The sequence below is a fragment of the Magallana gigas genome, chromosome 1, assembly GCF_963853765.1.
Source record: "Magallana gigas chromosome 1, xbMagGiga1.1, whole genome shotgun sequence".
Lineage (NCBI taxonomy): Eukaryota > Metazoa > Mollusca > Bivalvia > Ostreida > Ostreidae > Magallana > Magallana gigas.
This window is the reverse complement of record NC_088853.1, coordinates 70,874,683-70,898,005: the sequence shown is the minus strand read 5'-3', so window position 1 is coordinate 70,898,005 and position 23,323 is coordinate 70,874,683. Positions and strand designations below refer to the sequence as shown.

At 36.3% G+C, this 23,323-nt stretch overlaps 1 protein-coding gene across 31 annotated transcripts in view; it reads right to left on the bottom strand.

The window, feature by feature from the left end:
• The window catches only part of LOC105327066 (putative uncharacterized protein MYH16), a 113,224-nt gene that overhangs the window by 42,878 nt on the left and 47,023 nt on the right, over nucleotides 1-23,323 (bottom strand). For 13 of the 31 annotated variants that reach the window (XM_066072986.1, XM_066073084.1, XM_066073265.1 and 10 more), the window contains 12 exons: nucleotides 21,329-21,439; nucleotides 19,623-19,688; nucleotides 18,972-18,998; nucleotides 15,872-15,983; nucleotides 14,890-15,053; nucleotides 12,049-12,102; nucleotides 11,780-11,896; nucleotides 9,772-9,891; nucleotides 6,354-6,521; nucleotides 4,852-6,036; nucleotides 3,215-3,307; nucleotides 804-1,442 (listed from right to left, as the gene is read on the bottom strand). In XM_066072986.1, the coding sequence (XP_065929058.1) occupies nucleotides 804-1,442; nucleotides 3,215-3,307; nucleotides 4,852-6,036; nucleotides 6,354-6,521; nucleotides 9,772-9,891; nucleotides 11,780-11,896; nucleotides 12,049-12,102; nucleotides 14,890-15,053; nucleotides 15,872-15,983; nucleotides 18,972-18,998; nucleotides 19,623-19,688; nucleotides 21,329-21,439 (2,856 nt within the window). Of the gene's footprint in view, nucleotides 1-803; nucleotides 1,443-2,081; nucleotides 2,124-2,773; nucleotides 2,828-3,214; nucleotides 3,308-4,851; nucleotides 6,037-6,353; nucleotides 6,522-9,771; nucleotides 9,892-11,779; nucleotides 11,897-12,048; nucleotides 12,103-14,889; nucleotides 15,054-15,871; nucleotides 15,984-16,277; nucleotides 17,308-18,971; nucleotides 18,999-19,622; nucleotides 19,689-21,328; nucleotides 21,440-22,077; nucleotides 22,638-23,323 lie in introns of those variants that run through there. The other 18 variants (XM_066073356.1, XM_066073752.1, XM_066073961.1 and 15 more) reach the window with 14 other exon arrangements.

The window sequence follows — 23,323 nt, the reverse complement described above, 5'->3', positions numbered from 1 at the left end:
TTACATCAAACAAGCTTACAGAACAGCATTAAGTATTACCCTAAATATAAATAATGGTAACACTGTTTTTACTTGAATACATTAATTTTACTTTTCACTAAATATATTATTTCTTGATTATTTTGTTTACATGCTTGTCTCATTTAAAGAAACTTTCTTTAAATAAATAACTTTTAACCAATGTGTATACAGATAGTGTGCTCAATTGGCTCGAGATTTTTATAAAAGGAACATATTAAGAGGTAAATAGAGACAAGTCTAGTGTTTATCATCAGAAGACATGAAAGTTGTGTTAAAAAAATATGGGATGTAAAGGTGTGCTGAATCTTACAGTAAGGTCAGAGAGTCCACACAGAAAAAAACACAGGAATTAAATAGGGACTGGGTGGTCGTGGCCATTTCTAGGCTATATTTGCCTCCATATGAAGAAGAGTTCTGGATAGAGATGTAGGATTCTGGAAAAGACTCAAATCTCAAGCTCATTGGAAACATTTACTAGTTTTTTGTTTTTTTTTAAACTTAAAATTAATTCTTGGAAAAAATATGATCATCAGTCAAAGTTCAAGTCAGATATAGCTGACCACCCAGCCTCCCTTATTCAATATAAGAACTGTACAGAGAAACAGTGAAAGGATTGAATGGTGTCTATGACAGAAAGAAGAAGACTAATATTTGACCAGAAATTGCATAGATTTCCTTGAGTTCAACTGAGATTCTTCTGAGCTCAAGTTCTTCATGGTTTTTGTGATTGGGCTTAATGTCAACAAGTGCATTGCTGTGGGGGGAGGGATAATGTGTGGTACCTCATCTCTTGTGTTCAAAGAATCTCGAGTCAAAGGTCTCAACAGCTCCATGGGTGGGTTAGGTGTCTCAGAGACTCGGAAGTCGTCCTCGCTAATTCCGAGATCAGACATAGCTCGCGAGTTGATGTCGGCGAACTGCTCAAACATGGTGTCTGGCAGAACGCCAAGCTGTAGGGACTCTTCAGTCAGCTGACTCGCAAGGGAGATAATTGTGAGTGTTCTCTCTAACTGAACGTCCGTTAAAACTGGGTCATCGCTGATCTTTTGCAGGGCACTCCTGACGGACTCGAGTGTTCGCTGCTGCATAGACGACAGGTTTTCTTCCTCCAACATTGTCTTGACGTTGTCCACTGCGGACTCCTGGGAAGGTGGGAGATCCCGCATCACTCCCTCCCTGGGGGTGGTGCTAAGAATAACTCGACCTTGCGCAGGAGTCACTCTTGGGGTCAACCAGGCATCCTTGTGACCCGATTCTGGTGTGTGCACCGAGCCATGACGAGATCGCCCCGACTCATGGCTGCTAGCCTCCGAGATTTCCTGGATGGGTAGGGCATACTTGTGATGAGAGTGAGTTTTGTGGGGGTGAGTTCCCGAGTCCTGGGGGCGGGGTGATCCTAACGGGCTCCGGACTCCCGACAACTGACACAAAATAATCAGGTAAATACATAACAAGAAGAATTTGTCATCTGTGCAATTTATCTCCAAATAAGCAACTTCTGACCATAATTTATAAGGCTTAGACAGAATGATAACTGCACACAAAAACATGACTACTGGTCTTTGTATGTATAGACTCCTCAAATTGAGAGATAAAAATTTGAAACAAATATTCATTTCAGGTATATAAAAATTTGAAACAAATATTTATTTCAGGAAAACAATAAAGCATCCATGTATGTAACATAATTTGCAGGTATAGAAGATCGTTTTAAGAATTGATTGTGGGATCAAGAAATACTACCTCTAGGAGTGTATTTACACTTTGAAACATAATCCAGAGGCTATGAAGAAAATATATTTCTTTATAAAAATATAACACCAAGTTTTGTCACCCATAAGCAGAACATACTTCTAACATTAACTGTTGACCTCTTGAAAATCTTTAAACATTACATGTTGTTCCCCTATTCTCCTGTTCAATGGTAAAATTAAACGTTAAATCAAAATAATATTTAAAAAAAAAACAAAAAACCACAATGGTTAAATTAAACACTCGTCTTAAAAGTTTTACAAGTTAAATAAAACCCAGACTCATAACTTCACAAAATAATGAATTACCCCTGAGTCTACTTTCACTTTCTTGGTTTTCTTTGGTAGAGACTGAAATGGTTGCATTTTTTAAATTTATAAATTCACTTTCAATTAAAAAAATGTAACGAAATTTTTGCTGCAGTTCAATGAAATAATTTTTCTAATAATCAATTATTATAGCTTTACAAGAAATCAGCTCTTTAATTTATAATTCATAATGGAAAATTGATTCAACCCTTTGGCTATTCCTTTCACTACAGCTAATGATCTGAACTATGACTGGTTTTCTGAACTAAAGATTTCTACGTCTATATAATATTTTAAAACATAACATCTTTCAAACAGAAAAAATTGGCCATAATCTTGTTTTGTCTTCCGTTTGTCTCATTTCATATATTAAATATTATTTTTTCCTCTGTCACTCTTAATTATAATCAATTATTTTATACATAATCTTTTTTTTAAATTTAGAATTTCCCCAACATTATACATCAATTTTTTTTCTTTTTGAATTAAAAAAATGGACATTATGCTAAAATATTCCTTTTGATTTACTTCTTTCTTTCTATTTAGATATACAGCATAAAAAAGTACTAAAATGATATACCATGCATATAAAAGGAAAAAATACATCAACACTACGTAAAAAGAATATGGAGGAACAACATAATTATATGGAAGCTTTCAGGAGAGTTCCACTAAAGGGAGATTACTGTTACCTCATCATCTATTGTAATTCTATAATTGGCTGACATTGAAGTCTCTCTGTCCAGCTTGCAAAATTTAAATTCACCAAATTTTAAACTCTGCATCATATTTCAACTTGGCATAAACATGTAAGCATAAATGATGGTTTAATGAAATTGATATATTAAGTCTTTCGAAAAAGGATCATATTTGAAATGCTTAATATTTCATAAGTTATTAAAAGCTCTATTCAAAATTTAAAATTTGTCATTATCCAGTTATCAATAAATCACGTTTTTAAACATTTCTGTCTAGACTGGATATTCCAAAAAGTTATTTAACTTTAAAATTTCAACAATTAATGTTTCTGTTCCTCAAAGGTTATCAATCTATCCTAAACATTAATAAAAAAAAAAGATTTGTCACTATTTGACACAACTTCTGTAAGTCTATCATATTGGTGGTTTATTTACCTTTCTGATTTCCTCTTTCTTTGGTTGCGGCGATTCCTCTGGTTCCACGGCCGGTGGTGCCGACATCGCTCCAGATGTTATCCTCGCCTCCGCCTGTTAACAAAATTATCAAACTTTTAAAAATTGCGTAAAAATTGCATTGACATTTTTTGATTACAACACTTAAAAAATATAGAGTACAGATGCTTTGAGTCTTTGTAATCATATTTTTGATTTTTCAAAAATTACTTTAGATTTAAAAGTGATTTTCACTGCTATGAAATAATTCAAATATCACTAAGTCAAAAGTTTCATATTCAATAAAACAAAATTCATCAAATAAATCTAATTTCAATTTTATTTTTGGTGTATAAAATTAAAATAGAATGCTTCAGTTTAAAAACTGAACAAACGTTGAAGTACAGTAAAATTAGCTAAATTCAAATGATGTATACATTTATGGTGCCTAGAAACCAGGATTATCACCTGTTATGACACTGCTGCAAAACAAATGTCTGCACAATTAGATTATAAGCTTTAAGGGTATTCAATTAATTGATGTGAATTCTGTATAACACAGACAATTTGGTAAAACAATGACTTTCACCATAGTGTTTATTAGATAAACATGAAAGTGACAGTGTGAACACATTCTCAAAGCTGAAAAATCAGCCATGTGATGTGAAATATCAAGGAGTATTTGTAGTTAACAAAATTCAAATGTGATGTGATTTCCCCTGCAAATATTAGATAGGTATTCTCCTTAATTTTGAACATTGCATCAGTTATTAATGACTTCAAAACCTTTTAATTACTCTGTGCATATTCACACTTTGATAACTCCTCTTGTGCTCACATATTCTATTTAAATTTTTGATACAGCTTTCATATTGATAAAGCATTATCAGTTTGTGCACAATATTAATTACATCAACATTTCCAAATGGATGGTCTGATTAGACAGTGCACATAATAATATCCATGGGGACTTATAAGATAATGTGTTGTTAAAATGACTGAGGATTAAACATGTCCTTTGGGATGGCCTCATTAGTGCACATTTTTCATCACTGGTGAGTTTGGATGTCCTTTGGAATGTCTGCATAAGTGCTAATTATTCATTACAGATGATTTGAAAACATCCTTTGGGAGGGCCTCATTAGTTGTGTACAGTACTACCGCTGTGTGCATATCACAGACACAAAATCTTCTGAACACATTATTTGTGTACATTATACAATCATTCATTCTGATCACTCATGGGATAGCCATTACCAGTGACTTCACTCAGATCACCCATAGGATGGCCTCATTAGTTGGTGCACATTATTTTGATCCCCCATGGGATGGCCTCATTAGTCAGTGCACATTATTTATTACTGGTGACTCCTACACTCCAATTAGAGGGACCTCAATTACAAGGGAACATTTGACATTACTGGTGACTTTAGATATCCTTATGGATGACCTCACAAGTGCTTGTGACCTTAATATTCTTTAAAAGAAATCATTAATTAGTGCTCATTATTCATAACTAGTAATTTAAAACATTCTTTGGATTGGCCTTATTAGTTGTGCTCAGTTTACGTGCACATCACATGCAATAAATCTCCAGTGTGTAGGTCCTTTATGCTGTGTACACATTGAGTGTGATGTACCTCAGAGTTCCGCCTTCCCTCTCTAACACTTCCTCTTCTCCTCATCTTGTCTGGCGCACTGTCCACATTGCGCGATAGGTCAACGTCCTCCAATAAATGCTGACCAATGGGAAGAGACCTGGCCCTGGAGGCCATCTTGTCTTCAAACTCAAAACCAGGACCTCTTCTTCCCTGGTCCTCATTCTCCTCAAAATCATCCTCATAGTCCTCATCTCCTACCAATCCCATCATCTCTTCTTCTGACCGGGCAGACATGGTTGTTTTTCTTGATGTTACTTTGCTATGATTTCGAGTTACCCTCGAGTCTTGATTAATCTCCTCTTCGATCTCACCATCTTCCTCAGAACCATCATCCACATTTGGCCTGAAGCTGAAGTGAGTGCTCTGTCTAGATTGCTTGTCTGAGACCCGAGATTTGTCCGAGAGGTGAGATTTTCTCAGGCTGTGCTTGGTGCTCTGGCGAGATTCTTTGAGATTGATGTTGCTATGGGAACTCCTCCTGGAGGGTGCTTTTGAGATAGGATCATGCTCAGCCTCATCCTGAGATGATGTGTCCTGCTGACTGGGCACCCCTCCTTCTGCTTCAGACAACAAGCTTTTGTCACGTGAGGACATCTTGCTTTTACCTCTCTCTGACACTCGACTCTTGTCTCGAGTTGACAGCTGACTGGGATCTCGTGCTGACAACTGACTTTTATCTCGAGCTGACATCTGACTTTTGTCTCGGTTTGACAACTGGCTTTTACCTCCTCCTGAAATTTTCCCATCATCTTGAAACTGGCTAATCTCACTTTCTGCACCTTCAAGCTGTAAACTTCCTCTGGAAGATCTCATCCTAGACTCGCCCTGAGATGTCCTCCTAGATTTCAAAGATTTTCGAGACTGAGTCATCCTTCTGGAAAACGGCTCGCTATCACTCTCCAAGGCCCTATCTTCATCCGATTCATTCGGATCCGTCAACTTGGATAGCTCAGATACAATTTTCTCCGATTTACTGTGGAAACTGGATTTGGAGAGGGAGGATCTTCGCTTGTACTCCTCCACCTCTTCTTCCGACTGTGAGCTCGCAGCAGACTCGAGTCGAGTTTTCCTGGACTTTCCTCTGGACAGCAGCCAGGGAGCAATGTCACCCTCCAGATCCGCGGATGAGATGTGGCTAGATGATCCAGATTTTTGTCTCTGGGACTAAAAGTTTGGGCCAATACAAATATTATACAATGCTAATGGATAGCAGACTGGTTCATTTGTCATTCAATTTAGTACACTGGATATCAAATATTTCATCATTTTGAAGCAAAAATAATAATGTAAAGAATATTAAGTCAAAGCAATAAAATGCAATGCTACACTAAACGCTGTCCTTATGATATATAATCATATTTTTAAAAAAAATAAAAATTAAAAATCTAACTAGCTCATCTAATGTTATATTAAGCATTCTAAGTAACAGAGTTCATTGCCATGGACACCAGGCTTGACCTTTCATTGACCCCTGTCGTTACCTTGGCATCATCCGTCTGCTGCATCAGATTGGACAGCTCCTGCTCCGTTCCCTCGGTGACCACCTGTGGGGGCGGGGACACCTGTTTAGGGGGTGGGGTCACGACTTTGGGGAGGGGCTGACTGATCTTGCGTGTGATGACCGTTCTTTTTCCCTCTTCTTCCTCTTCCTGTGCAATGAGATCAAATTGTTAATATTGTTATCACACTGAGAATAAAAATATCAACTGTGTAAGAGGAGTTATCACAATGAGGTACATGTAACAAGTATTCCTTTTAAAGGAATGATCAGCATGATATATCATTGGTCAGCTCTGTTTATATAATATACGCTACATGCAGTAAACTATATATATAGCCCCATTTCATTGACTTCCGAAATGGCAAGGCATGAATGAGCTTTATTTTTAGTAGGCGAATTATACTTCCGACTAATGTTCCTACACATAATGTGAAATAAAGAAGAGAATTGAATCATTATATATGTAACTCTATAAATGTTTTATTTTCAGGGTAAACAGATTACTGTTTTCAGTAATCTACGTCTAATTAAAGATTTAAATAAGGTTGTCATTGCATAGTAAACAACATAGTGCAAGGCGCAATGCGTGCGCAATTAGTAAAATTTGCCGGATGCCTCATATGGACACCACTGCAATCGGCCGAAGCCGATCACAAAAATGCACAGTACAAGGTCATGTCCTAAGAATAATGTAAACCAACTTTAATTTGCCTGTGGGAAAAATTTGCGAGGTTCACGAGAGCCTTGCCATGAACCAGCTATCAAAAGTCTCTGGTATATATATTTTTAAGTAATCTACATCTTGCTCATGAAAATGAATCAATTTAAACCAGTTTTAAATTTTGGAAAAAGTTGGTAAAAATGATTTTGATATTTGAAGATCCTTGTGGTTTGTACACAGTTTATTTTTTTATCACATACTGTGACATCTACCTAACGTAATTCATTGCCTTTGTTACACATAAGCTCTCTTTCCCATTCACACATGCTTAATCTGTCCGTTATATACCCCTACATCAAGGTTGTATGTAGAATATAAATCCATGATTTTATAGTGAATCTTTTACTATTTCATTTATCTCATAATGCCTGCTAAAATCACATTACCACCTTAAGATAATTCTATTGCATCTAAAATATATTTGGAACCTATGAATTATACTACATTTTTTATATCAAAATAAAATTTCAATCTAATTGATATAAAAAAAAACAAAAATAAACGTAAAGCATAAAGGTTAGGTCCTTAAAACCAGAAATATATTTTTGACTCACAATCATTCTTTTACATCTTTTTGTCCAGGTAAATCACATCAAACCGAACTATTAAAATCCTTCCTGTATATAAGATCTTCCATACAACTGACTTTTTTTCGTCAGTTGAATTCGACGCTGAGAGTTTAAAAAAAAAAGAAGAAAAATGCGAGACCCTGTCTGTTAACAAAAAAGAGGAGCTTAAAAAAATGCTTAAACGTCTCCTTAGTAAATGCTCATAAATAAAAATCCCCTGAATAGAACTGTATACAATGCAGCTTGTACACTGGACTATAGAACACTCAGAGATTTCATTATCAGGCCTAGATCCCCGTGGACATATATAAACCCTCCATAACAATCCCCCCCCCCCCCCATTACATAACATGCCTGCCCAACAGTAATTCCCCAGTCCCATCATTTGATTAAATTTACACTGGAATTATATCCAAGATAATAAACATCTATTCCCTGTCAAATCAAAGCCAGAGGATTTTTTAAGGTATTTTTTCTCCTGTTATTATGCGGGTATCGTTTCTTTGTGTTTACACAGAGATCGGTATCTTGGATGGTTTGTGTTTTACACCAAGCTCTTGTAGAGTGTCCCAGTAATGACATGATCTGGAGAGAGAGAGAGAGAGAGAGAGAGAGAGAGAGAGAGAGAGAGAGAGAGAGAGAGAGAGAGAGAGAGAGAGAGAGAGAATGAATAAGAATGAGAGAAATATCTGGAGAGAGAGGGAGAGAATGAGAGAGAGAATGAGAACGAGAGAAATATCTGTCAAAAGAGAGAGAGAGAGAGAGAATGAAAGAGAGAGTGATAGTACATGTTTAATGGAGAAAGTCAGAGATAGTGAAACAAAGAGATGGAGAGAGGGGGGCTTAGAGAGGGCATTATATAGTAAGAGAGACAGGCACAGAGAGGAGACAGAAAAAAAATGAAAAAAGAGGAGAGAAAGAAGAGTTACATGACAGCAAACAGTACTTCACTGTATAAACTTACTAGCATGTTGACAAATCCTTAAGTATACAACTTATTAGCACAAAAATCAAATAAATCCCTGTATTATGACATGCCCTTCAGAAACATTAAATTAAAGTGAAACCCACCTCACTCAAGGCTGGTAATAAAAAAGTCCACAGTTTGCACTGAAATCCCTGAACTACCTCATAGTTTAATATTTCACTTGTATAAGAATTCTATAATATTTTTCTGAAATGTCTTCAAATCCATTGGTTTTCTTTAATTGCTTTAAACGACAAACTGAAAAGCCGGACAAAGAAATCGCTGTACTGTATTGGAGATAGAGTCCCCAGTCTAATATAAACACACAAGGGCCCTGTATGGGTACATTGTACTCTACAGAATACGGTCTGTAATCTATTCAGCTTCCATCAATGTTACCCAGAAGCTTGTCATTTTAAGTTCTCAGTTTAAAGCTTTTTTTTTTTGATGAGTTTAAAATACCATTTTTGTCCATTTACTTACAATTGTAAAGACTTGAGGGACATGTTGATAGAAACTAATTGTACGGATATGTCACAAACTGTGAATTACAAGGCAGCCAAAATGTTCTCCATAAAAACTACTTATAAGAATACACACAACTTTCTATTTATTTTTTAATAGATTCTTCTCAACCTTCTGCTCATTCATGTAATGACCTTGATATCAGACAAAGCTTTAAACAGTTTGCTTTGATCACAAGCCTGTTTCATGTGCTAAAAGATATGCTCTCTCATTCCTCTCGTCACTATTTCTAGTTTCTTTTTTGTCCTCTGTAGCTATCTCTTCGAAATTTCAGCATTCTTAGCTGTCTCATGGAGGCACCCCCACCTCCTCTCACTTTCTTCCTCTCTCTTTCTCTCTTTCCCTCTTGCTCGCTCACTCACTCACCAGTTTCTCCTGTTCGTTGAAGGACTCCTGCAGCTGGGTAATGGAACATTTTTCATAACTCTGAAACTCATTCACTACCTCACTCAATCACTAAGTCACTCACTTACTCACATGCTTGCTCGCTCACCAGCTCGCTCGCTCACTCACCAGTTTCTCCTGTTAGTGAGTTGATGGACTCCTGCAGCTGGGTAATGGAACGTTTTTCATATCTCTGAAACTCACTCACTCACACACTCGCGCGTTCACTCACCAGTTTCTCCTGTTCGTTGATGAACTCCTCCAGCTGTGTCATGGCGTCGTCTGCTTCTTTCTCGGCCTCGGTCTGGAGTTTCTGGGCCTGCTCCACTTGTTCTATCAGAACATTCCTCTCCTACAAAACCATCCAGTGTTAAGTCACAGGAAATACTAAATGAACCAATAAAAAGCCCATAAATTACTTTTATTTATTCCTGTTTCACTGTTTATGAGATACTGGGGAAAGAAAATGAAAATGATGCTAGACTAGATTTTACCCTTTTTTTTTTGGCCTCAATTCAAACATTACAGAGGATTCTCTTTTGTTTTATAGTCTTGCACTATGCTTACTGTATCCAAATTTGATATTTTATTTATACAGTCTTGTAAATACTGCCTCCCATTTAGACTTGTATTTGTAGTCTTGTACTTACCGCCTCCCATCTAGACTCTACTTTTGTACCGCCCTCTACTTACTGCCTCCCATCTAGACTCTACTTTCGTACCGCCCTCTACTTACCGCCTCCCATCTAAACTCTACTTTTGTACCGCCCTCTACTTACCGCCTCCCATCTAGACTCTACTTTTGTATGGCCCTCTACTTACCGTCCCCCATCTAGACTCTACTTTTGTACCGCCCTCTACTTACCGCCCCCCATCTAGACTCTACTTTTGTACCGCCCTCTACTTACCGCCTCCCATCTAGACTCTACTTTTGTACTGCCCTCTACTTACCGCCTCCCATCTAGACTCTACTTTTGTACCGCCCTCTACTTACCGCCTCCCATCTAGACTCTACTTCTGTACGGCCCTCTACTTACCGCCTCCCATCTAGACTCTACTTTTGTACTGCCCTCTACTTACCGCCTCCCATCTAGACTCTACTTTTGTACGGCCCTCTACTTACCGCCTCCCATCTAGACTCTACTTCTGTACGGCCCTCTACTTACCGCCTCCCATCTAGACTCTACTTTTGTATGGCCCTCTACTTACCGCCTCCCATCTAGACTCTACTTTTGTACCGCCCTCTACTTACCGCCTCCCATCTAGACTCTACTTTTGTACGGCCCTCTACTTACCGCCTCCCATCTAGACTCTACTTTTGTACGGCCCTCTACTTACCGTCCCCCATCTAGACTTTACTTTTGTACGGCCCTCTACTTACCGCCTCCCATCTAGACTCTACTTTTGTACGGCCCTCTACTTACCGTCCCCCATCTAGACTCTACTTTTGTACCGCCCTCTACTTACCGCCTCCCATCTAGACTCTACTTTTGTACCGCCCTCTACTTACCGCCTCCCATCTAGACTCTACTTTTGTACGGCCCTCTACTTACCGCCTCCCATCTAGACTCTACTTTTGTACCGCCCTCTACTTACCGCCTCCCATCTAGACTCTACTTTTGTACCGCCCTCTACTTACCGCCTCCCATCTAGACTCTACTTTTGTACCGCCCTCTACTTACCGCCTCCCATCTAGACTCTACTTTTGTATGGCCCTCTACTTACTGTCCCCCATCTAGACTCTACTTTTGTACCGCCCTCTACTTACCGCCCCCATCTAGACTCTACTTTTGTACCGCCCTCTACTTACCGCCTCCCATCTAGACTCTACTTTTGTACTGCCCTCTACTTACCGCCTCCCATCTAGACTCTACTTTTGTACCGCCCTCTACTTACCGCCTCCCATCTAGACTCTACTTCTGTACGGCCCTCTACTTACCGCCTCCCATCTAGACTCTACTTTTGTACTGCCCTCTACTTACCGCCTCCCATCTAGACTCTACTTTTGTACGGCTCTCTACTTACCGCCTCCCATCTAGACTCTACTTCTGTACGGCCCTCTACTTACCGCCTCCCATCTAGACTCTACTTTTGTACCGCCCTCTACTTACCGTCCCCCATCTAGACTCTACTTTTGTACCGCCCTCTACTTACCGCCCCCCATCTAGACTCTACTTTTGTACCGCCCTCTACTTACCGCCTCCCATCTAGACTCTACTTTTGTACCGCCCTCTACTTACCGCCTCCCATTTGGACTTGTGTTCCTGGAACTGAGACTTCAAAGTGTTGACCTTTCTCTGGGTCTTTGCTAAGGTCAAGGTCAGTTGTTCTTCTAGTTCTGATATTCTTTGTTGACTCTGTTACCATAAAGTGCATATATATAAAGTGGCTAGCAGTATTAGTACATCATAGTTGCTGGTTTTTTATTTAAATGTATCATGTATTCAACTCAGAGAGAGAGATAGAGAGAGAGAGAGAGAGAGAGAGAGAGAGAGAGAGAGAATCTTACTAGCTGTCTGTACTGTGCAAATCTCCCAAGAATCTGATCTTTTGGAACTGAGCCCTATGAAGAGAACAAAGTTAAATGATTGTGAGGATCATAGAGTTATTTCCCTTGCATGCTCTCAAACATTTAGAGGCAAACATTACACTATTTCAATCCAACACACAGGGAGACTTTAATTTTTCACTCTGCCTGTTTGTGTGCATTTATCTTTAGTAATTAAATACAGTATATTTATCCCTTTTTACAGAATTTTGTGGATGCCATTTATCATATTGAATACAATAACCGAAATACAGATAAAAGTACTTCGAATTTTTTTAGGAAACCCTATCTTTTTAACGATCCTTTTTAGGAGTACATTATAAGAAATGGCATATTATAAGAAAGATTAGAGTAAATAAAACAAAGTTTGGTTTATCAAAAAGAGGATAAACAAATAGAGCTTTTAAAACATGTGTTCCTTAATGTAATGTTGAACATGCACTGTTTGTTGTTCATATTGAACAAAATATGTTGAAGCATCGATTGTCAAGGAAAGTTCTATTGGTGCACCTGTAATTTCAAAAATCAAAGACCATGAGAGAGAAAAAGCCATCCTGTCTTCTTTCTATCATGGTGTATTGATGGTTTGTTAATCAATACATTGCAACCATAGGCTCTGTAAAATGTTTAGAGATGACAGATCAAACATACAGCCTCACCTTCTGAGGAAGCTGGTCAAACATGAGAGAGAGAGAGAGAGAGAGAGAGAGAGAGAGAGAGAGAGAGAGAGAGAGAGAGAGAGAGAGAGAGAGAGAGAACACCAAGATAGAGAGAGAGAGAGAGAACACCAAGATAGAGAGAGAGAGAGAGAACACCAAGATAGAGAGAAGACTAGATATATGAGAGAGAGAAAGAGAGAAGGCGGATACATAATATACCCAGATAGAGAGAAGTAGAGAGTGCTAGAGATACAGTGCAGAGAGAGTGACAGAAGAGATACAGTGCAGAGAGAGTGACAGAAGAGAGACATTGATTTTTAATTAATTCAGACATGTCATCATTTGAAAGATATAGAGAGAAAAAAGAGGCTTCAATGCATGGGGACAATCGTGATATGCTCAATTATCAACAGATCAATGCACAAAGAAATCATTTGTCACAAATCTACAAGCTAACGAGTAGAAACGTCAGTAATACATGATAAGAGATTTGGCATTTTTTATTAAGATAAAAGAAACAGTTTATTAGAACCATTTTAACAAGAGCTTGGACTTTTGGTAGTTGTGTTAAACAGCAATGTGACGTAGGCCTGTCTATTTCATTGTCAGCCACTCAGCCATGGCTCTCTGAAATCAACAGGATTTGTCTGGCTTTTGAGCCAAGACTACACAATTGGTGTATACTTCTCTTGAAACCGTGTCATTTTAAACTTGTTTTGAATCAAGAATTAGATAGCTACATCCTACTGAAAGTCCAAGGTCTTGATAAAATGGTTCTATACGTTGTTTCGGTGAAAAACAAAGGGAAAGAAAAAACCCACTCACAATGATAAGTGATTCCCTTTATAAAAAAGGATTAGAATTTGTTGGGGTCACTTTTTCATGGATGCCAAAAGTAACGGAACTAAGTATATGCGAATCAACCAAACACCTCCACAAATTATGAAGAGTTTTGTTAAAAATACCTATACATGAATTTGTAAATTGTTTTGATGTCAACTAAGATCTAATATATTAAAAACTGGCCCTAACCAATCTAAAATAAACATATATCCCTGACCAGTAGATGGCAAAGATTACACAGGTGGATTAATGTGGCCGACCAGTACATGGCAAAGATTACACAGGTGGATTAATGTGGCTGACCAGTAGATGGCAAAGATTATACAGGTGGATTAATGTGGCTGACCAGTAGATGGCAAAGATTACACAGGTGGATTATTGTGGCTGACCAGTAGATGGCAAAGATTACACACTCAGGTGGATTAATGTGGCTGACCAGTAGATGCAAAGAATACACTGGTGGATGAATGTGGCTGGTTTTCTAAGATTATTATAATAGGTATGGTGTGGGACATCAAAAATTCCCAGATTCAAAACTTTTTCTTGGGTTTTGTAGTGCTAGTATAAAGAGGTAAGGTATGATAAGGCCTAACAAAAAAAATAGTTTGTTTCCGCTTTCATGCTGAAAAAAAGTAGGGTCGGTCGGTCGGAATTTTTTTTTTTTTCAAATATTTTTTTCCCCTTTAATATTGCATTATCCATACATGCCGGTTAGATACTGACACTGCTGAATGGTATAAAATGAGAAATACTTTTAATATCATTCCTGACTATTAGCTGGTCTTAAGAAAACACAAAAATGATATTATATATCAGATACTTCCTCTGCCAACGATGAGAGCATTATTAAAATCTACAACACATGGAAACATACAGCCATTTTGAAACAAAATGTTTGAGTTACACTGATTTGAGAAGAGTAACTGCTTCAAGCATTTTTGTGACCAAAATTTTGAGTATTTTTTTTCCAAATCGGATAAAAACGAAAATAAACGATTTTCCATCAAAAATCCTTTTAAAAAAGTTTTGAGTCGGGGGGTAAAAGCTAGGGTCGGTCGGGAAAGCGGAAACAAACACTTTTTTTTCTTAGGCCTAAGAACTGTGTTTCTTTTTGTTTGTTTTTTGTGGCCATCATAATATGTAACAAAGCAAATGGGAAGGCATTCCCCCCTTATCTAACTTCCCTAAAGTGCTACTTAGAACTTGCCCATGAATTTCTATCGGCCATTTCAAAGAAGAATTTCCCCCCCCCCCCCCCCCCCCAAAAAAAAGGCCACTAGTTTATACAATGGTAACTTACCCATGAGCTTTCGTCAGCCAGTTCAAACTTGTTGTCAAACTGTACATTGGCGTCGGTCTCCGGGACCGGATCCAGTGAGGACTTGTTCCTCTTGGATTGTCGTGTCTCCACGTGGGCGGAGGAGTGATCACCACCTTCATCTTGTATCGACGACTCAGCAGTTTCTGTAAAACATGAAATGGTTTCCTTTATTACATTATATAAAAGAAGCATGGTCAGTGTATTACATTACAGACCAGCGTGGTCAGTGTATTACAATACTGAACAGAGTTGTTGGTGTATTACATTAAATAAGAAAATGGCCAGTGTATTACATTACAGAACAAAATTGTCAGTATATTACATTACAGACCAGAGCGGTCAGTGTATTACATTACTGAACTCTTTTGTTGGTGTATTACATTACCTAAGAAAGTGTTCGGTGTATTACATTACAGACCAGAGTATTCAGTGTATTACACAGATGAACACTTTTGTTGGTGTATTACATTACAAAACATAACATAAGAAAGTGGTCAATGTATTACATTACTGAACAGAGTTGTTGGTGTATTACATTAAATAAGAAAATGGCCAGTGTATTACATTACAGAACAAAATTGTCAGTATATTACATTACAGACCAGAGCGGTCAGTGTATTACATTACTGAACTCTTTTGTTGGTGTATTACATTACCTAAGAAAGTGTTCGGTGTATTACATTACAGACCAGAGTATTCAGTGTATTACACAGATGAACACTTTTGTTGGTGTATTACATTACAAAACATAACATAAGAAAGTGGTCAATGTATTACATTACTGAACAGAGTTGTTGGTGTATTACATTACCGAAGAAGGTGGTCAGTGTATTACATTACAAGCCAGAGGGTTCAGTGTATTACATTACAGACCAGAGTGGTCAGTGTATAAAAATGCACATCTCACTGGGAATCATAGCTGTGTAACTGACATCTGCCCCAGTCATTTAACGACCTTTACCTTTGACCTTGCCCGGTGACTTATTGATGGTGGTCGGAGGTTTGACTGGTGACTTCTGTTTGGGTGGGGGGACAGCGGACTGTTTACTGGACTTTGTGCTTGGACGACTCTCCTGTAAACCGAGAACATCTATTGGTTAAAATACATTCAGCTCAAACCGCAATGAGAATTGTTTCCATTTATCATTAACGGAAAACTGAAAATAAATGAAATCCTGTTTAGTAAAACTATTCAAAGCTGGAGATGCTTTCCATTAATAATTATAACTGTTTCCCATAATTTTCATGCTGGAATATTTTAAACAGCTAAAAATTTACTAAATAAAGTGTTAATTGGTTGGAATACAGATCTAATATTTGTAAAATATTGTGGCATTTTCTAAAGATGAAGAACAATTCATGCTTGCCTTAGGTTTTATCACTACGAGTTTATGTTTCATGGTGAAATATCCATAGCAACAGTTCAAAAATCACAAAGTTTTCCACTTCACAACAACCAGTGATGTACGACTCATAAAAATTTGAAGAACAAAAAAATAACTCGGTGTAGAAAAACCAAAAAGAAACAATGCAGTCAGCCGCAAAACAGTGCACCAGAAAAAAGGAAACAAAGTTTGAAAGAAAAATCGGTCTGTGTCAGAAATAATAGGACTCCATACACAACCACACAATCATAGCTCACACTCTCTTTAAAATAACTAAAATAAATGTTGGTTCCGTACGAAAAAATTAAAAATATTCTGCCAATCTCACTGCATTCTGCGAGGCAGATTTGATTTTCCGGAAGAAAAACTTTTTTTTGGACGAGTATGGTTCACTAATGAGACGTAATGTCGTCTGATAATTACGTTGATATCCAAAGTTTTATGTCATTTGGAATAAAATGTCACCGCGACAGGAGAACAATAAACATCAAAGCTACTCCGTAATTATCCTAGGTCGTTAAAAACACATCAATATTTTCCACAAAATAGTAATAAAATAACAAAACCATAGGTGTCTATTAAAATCCTATCACTTTCACATCCAGGGCCTAGAAAGAAAATTCTTCAGGTCTAGAAAATTTTTGTCGATGCTTTGATGCTGTATGAGATCATGAGACATCTCACATTTTAAAATAAAAACAATATAACACAGTAGCAGTCCAAAAAAGTGTCTTTGAGTCCGACACCTAAAAATAATTTTCTCATGATCACATCCCATCAATAGCACTACGTCATCAAGTTCCGGTTTTAAATTCCATCCTATCCAATATGATACACTTCAATTGTTTTAGCTGTTTTTAGTTGCTGTTTTTTTTCTCTCACAATAAAAAATTGACAAAAATCTGTCTACTTCTTCAACAGGGGATTAGTTTCACCTCTCTCTCTCCCTCTCAGTAACAGAACCAAATGTTTATTGATCAGTTATTATTGATCTCCATAAACAAGCGCTCCAGCCTTTCACTCCATCACTCGACTTCATCACCACCGTCCTAATGGTCGCGAAAGGAAGGGAGGGAAAAATTAATAATTTTACGCCGTTTTAAGTCCAACAGGAAGTCAATTACATCCCTGTGCTGGGCCGCGGCAAGATACGGAACAAAAATTGTCGTTAATATAAGGTTTTGACCAACAAAAGGCCTCCTTTTTCCTTTTATAAAAGTACACCTCAGAAATCATTTATAAAGATCTGATTTGTATTGACTGGAAGAAATTTACTGTGTCAAACTCGGGCCATTGATTTCGGAAGTCAAAAGGGTGGAAATTATTGAAAAACTGAAGCATGCAAATATTGGCAGGACCCTTTGGTATCTATGGAGAAAATGGAAGGCAAATATTGCACTCCGCAAAATTAAAACCAGAAAAAAAAATCGTCCAATATTTGGATTATTCTGAAAGCATAGCTAAAGCTTTTGTCTTTCTTCAAACATCGAGAAATTTGTTTACAATCCAAAAGCTTAGGTATTTTTCAATAATTTTTTGACATATTGACATTGAATTTATTTTATCAATAATATGCATTTGGTTAATGCACATTGTCAAATATATTTCATCGATTCAAAACTTCCATACTATCTAAATCTTTCTTTGGTATCTTATTTCAAAATTTGAACTAAATTGCAATAATTTTGTGATAAAAGTAGATTTCAGGTAATAACTAACTTAAGAATCAATAATCAGATATTATTATGAATATTTATCATAAAGTACATTGTGTATCATATTCAAAATGTAATTAAAATCATCATAGCAAAATTTTCAACAAATACAAATATAACAATTACATCTAATATCTAAAAAAAATGCTTTTCTGGTGAAAAGTCAGTCCTCAGCCTATCTCAAATTGAAAATTAAAAAATGCATATGCTTTTATCAACCCATCTAATTGATCATTTAAGGTCAAACGACATGATGTTTCTCGGGCATCTTTTTTGTATCTCCTCGTAATAAAGAGTTCCAATGAATGATATTATTTTTATAATGATTTTTAAAATGATTTAAAATTTCCTTGAATATATATGTCTAGATGGCCGAGTGGTAGGCTCTAGAGGTTGTGATTTCAAAGTCTGGCCCAATTTAGTGAATTTCGCTGTGCTCTCTTATTTATTTTTATATCAGCAATTCAAGTGTAAGATTATATATTGCACACTCTAGTATTTTGCAGAAATGCCTGGTAAGGTGCCCTAATTTTTTGCAAGAAAGCTTGTCAAAGTAGTTAGGAAACCATTAACAAAGTCCTGGAAAATGTTATATAAAATTGAGGAATGTGTCGTCTGACCTTAAGATACACGTAACTTTGAAATCATCTTTGTTTACAAATTGTATTTATTTGTTGATGATTCAGAGTCAGTCTTATAAACCAGTCAATGAGTATTATTTTTAGTAAGAAAAATAAATGCCAAAGATTTTATACATGTTATCAACCAATGCAATCAGAAAGAATTTGTTTGCAATTTCAAGAAATGAAAAACTCTCAGAAATAAACCAGGCTCTAGATCAGACTCATCTCTCTCTCTCTCTCTCTCTCTCTCTCTCTCTCTCTCTCTCTCTCTCTACACAGTGACCAGAAGCCAGGAGACAGAAGCAGTCACAGTACTCTGTGTAGTGTCAGACACCTACCCTCACTGTTTTGGTTGTAGATGGACCCTAGTACCAGGACAAAACAAAATCCATGTAACACAGATACACATTGTTCAATGTTCACTCATTTCCCGTCATAACATTGTATTGCCATAACATTGTACACAATTCTTATTTCTAGCCATAACATCTAACAAATTTGATTGGTTCCTTTTCCTATAAACTTTAAATTCTTAGAATAAGGTACAATATAAAATCAAATCTTTGTCATAATTGTTGATATTGTTATAAGGCATTTCCCTGTACATTATGGCTGACAAATTGAATTGAAATTATATTGCTAAAGAAATTAACTCGGCATGGAAAAAAAAAAATTCGTTATCTTGAACAACTGTCATCTTCACTTTTACCGGTGGATAATTCCACATTGAATCAATATTGTGGACGAAATGAATTGAATAACAAAGTTATCATAATATAAAAGACCTAAACACCGCATGAAACAGAAATCAATATTATTGCGGACAAAATGAATTAAAATGACAAATTAATTATCTTCACAAACCTAAACACTGCAATAAAAATAAAATAATAATTTGGATTATCATTCACAGTTTATGTACGGTATTTTTATTTTTAACTTTTTACTTTTTTTGTCCTTGACCTTTAACTCTGTGACCTTGACATTACCTGTTGTGAGGCGTCATCCTCCTGACTATCTGGTTCTGTGACGACCTTGGATTCTGCTGACGTACCCTACAACACAAAACACCACAGGCTACAGTAATTCATAACTACTAACTCGATTGTATCATCGTCTTTTTCTCTTATATATGGTACCGTAGGCAGAAGTTAACATAAATACATCGCTTTTTACCATAAAGAAGATGAACATTTGTCTTTTAAACTTATTTACCAAACTGAAAATTCAAAAAATTATCATCAAATATCAAAGCATGTAAAAAACATAATGCATCATGCATTACTAGTAGGAAATTCATTAAGTGAGGTAATTAGGAGAAAATAAGGACTATTCATAGTTTTCATTAAATCATTAATTATATTTAGTTTTAGAGATACATCTGGAAAGATATAAGCTCAATAAGATGGGTATTTTAGAACACAAAAAGTCACCAGGAAATAATTTCTGACCAAATAAAGATATTAATTTTAATTGTAGTGATGTTGATGCAAACAATTAATATTTGAGAGGAATAAACTGACTGACAGACAGACAGACAGACAGACAACCAAAAAGTGAAGTTAACAAACAAACAACTGCTTTGTACTAAGTCATTCAACAATAGTAAACATCTATGCATGTTATTATTTATAATAAGTGAACCTATGAATAATCCACGAATAACTGTGGTAATTATTGATTAAGCAATGATATTACAAAGTGAATAGTTGATTAACTGTAAACAACTGTTGATTTATTGAATAACTGCTGTCTGAATAAATGAGGCATGGTGATGCAGTGAGCACACTTCGGTCACGATCAATGAAATGACCTGATTGATAAGCAACTGATGAACATTACTCAAATAACAATTAAACAAATATTGTGAGAACATACAAAGTATTAGTCCATGAAATCATGACACGTTAATTCATTAGTGACTGCAAGGTGTCTAAAAATGTCAGGCAGACAGTGATTAAGCAACAAACTGATGAGTAACTGTTCAACAATGGAAACATACTGTAAAAGTGGTTATTTGTGCGCAAGAGGAAATTTACACTACTTATGCGGCAAGCATAAAACCGTGTAAAATGCCCCCGCGCGTATGGTAAAAACTCCACATTTTAGAGTGGTATATCAAACCTTCACGTATTTAATACCCATGCGTATTGTTTGACCATAGGAAACGAGTACTGAACCACCACTGTAAATAACCACTTTTACAGTACGATGATTATAATTAACTTATGTTTAACTGTTCCAAATTAGAAACTTATGATGATTAATTTACTTAGAGTTAATCATTATCAAGTGACAACAAATATTCAGTAATTTGATGACTAACAGGTTAAAAAACTGAGGAAGCAGGAAATGAGTTAACTTAAGTTTAAGATAACCATTAAGAAGTGAAAACAAACATTAAGTAACTTGATGAATAACTGGTGAACAACTGAGGGAGCTGAAGATAAGTTTACTTAAGTTTGTAGTTAATTAATCATTAGTAATGGAAAGCCAATATCAAGTTAATAATGCCTTATGATTAACAGGTGAACAGCTGAGGCAGATGGTGATTAAATTAGTTGAGTTGTAGTTAATAATTATTAATAATAACTGTGAAACACAAATAGATTATTGATGATTAAATTGTGAACATCTGAGGAAGCTGGTGTGTGATTAACTAACTAACTCTTGCAGTTAGTTATGATTAACATACGCGGAGCTGAAGCTCGACCAGATTTTGCCGGAGTTTATCTGCCTGGCTAGCGGCAAGGATAGCCGCTTTTTCCGCCTCATATACCCTGCTTTCCGCTTCGGTGATTTCATCCTGAAAAGTGGTCGACAACATTGGCACAGTGTTACAACAATCAAAGCCAAAATCAGACCCCTTAACATACAGCACAATACAAACAAAACATATCACAAATTTCAGCTATTTAATGCATTAACTACCACCAGTTAATTGGAAATTGAATGTATTCAAACAAAAGGCAACAGAAAAAAAAAAAAAACTTTTTTTGTCTGTTTTTTTTTCTTTTGTAAATTTTTTTTTTACTTTTTTTTCATTTTCATTTTAAAAATACACACGTATTTGTAAGTGAGGATTTGACTAAGTCATCTTTTAAGTTTGCTTTTCTGTTCCTTAACTTTATAATGGATGGTCAATAGGCACCTAATTGGGTATCTCTTTTTGCAGTCAGAGATATTCAATGAAAATTTATTTCATGCTTCTTGGAGCATAATGATTAAACTCAAATCAATTAAATGTGTCTTTAATTTGTTAATAAGTGGAAACACCAATAAACTAAGTACACATGTACCCACAGACCAGACAACAAAATTATCCAATCATAAACAGCACTTCATCTCTACAGTTTCCTCATCAACCAATGAGAGACTCTGTGTTTTAAACCAATCAGTTAATCCATATTAACTCATTGTTCCAATCATCCAATCAGAACTCACCTGATACTGAATGATGGTAAAAGTGGGCGGGTCTACGTTGATAGTTTGACGTAAATCCATGTACTGAACCATTTGGACCGCCATATTGAATTTTCATTAATTATCTGCCCTTGAGGCTCACACAAATTTCCTCCTTTTTTTTTAGTTTCCCACTGAAGTATTTTCTCGATTAATAAAAATCTTCTGAAATATTTCCCTACACTAAATTTCTGTGAAGATTAATTCAGGTTAGTTTAATTTCCCATTCATGGAGTTATCTCTCTTTGACTACGATCACAAGCAGTGGCCTCCCTTTACCGATATGACAAAGACAGACATTAATCCTCCATCACATTTTGAGAACACTTATCATGTCTTTGTTAAAGTGTTCAAACTAGTCATGAAGAATCCATTTTTGCTTTAAAGTTTAAATATTCTCACTATCCTCAACTTGAGCAGTGCAATACAATTTGACACATCTCTATAAGACTCCGGTCTAATGTAATGTTCATAACAATTATCCTAAGGAAGCCTCGAGTTTCAAAATGCTTGGAAACTGCACTTCTACTGAGCAAAGAGCCCTAATTGATCAAAAAGAAATAAAATCAATTGGTTATTATCTAAAAGAAATATGAGAAATTTAAAACAAGATATTATTTTTCATTCTGATGTTTGTTTCTTTGATAAGTGTCACCAACGCAAGTTTGACCCAGGGGAGTCTGTATGTACACACAAGTAATAAAATCTTCCATTAAAAGAGATGTTTTGAACATTCTCAATGATTAAACCTGTCTAGTTTTCCTTTTTCTTTAAAAGGGGGGAGGGGCATGATGCCGTTGTTGTATGGGGGGGGTGCATTTTTAGAAGAAGAAGAAGAAGAAGAAGAAGAAGAAGAAGAAGAAGAAGAAAGGAAGACAACTCCTGAATGACAGCCCCCCAAATTGAATTTAAAATATCTCCACAAAATTCAAACCTTAAAACCATTTATTTGCTTCCTTTTCTAGGTGAACATGTATAGAAAGAGAAGGGGGAAAATACACCAATATACACACTGTCAAAAAAAATACACCAACAGACATACTGTCCAAGAAATACACCAACAGACAAACTGTCCAAGAAATACACCAACAGACATACTGTCCAAGAAATACACCAAAAAACATACTGTCCAAAAAATACACCAATATACATACTGTCCAAAAAAAAATACACCAACAGATAAACTGTCCAAGAAATAAACCAAAAACATACCGTATATACTCGCCTA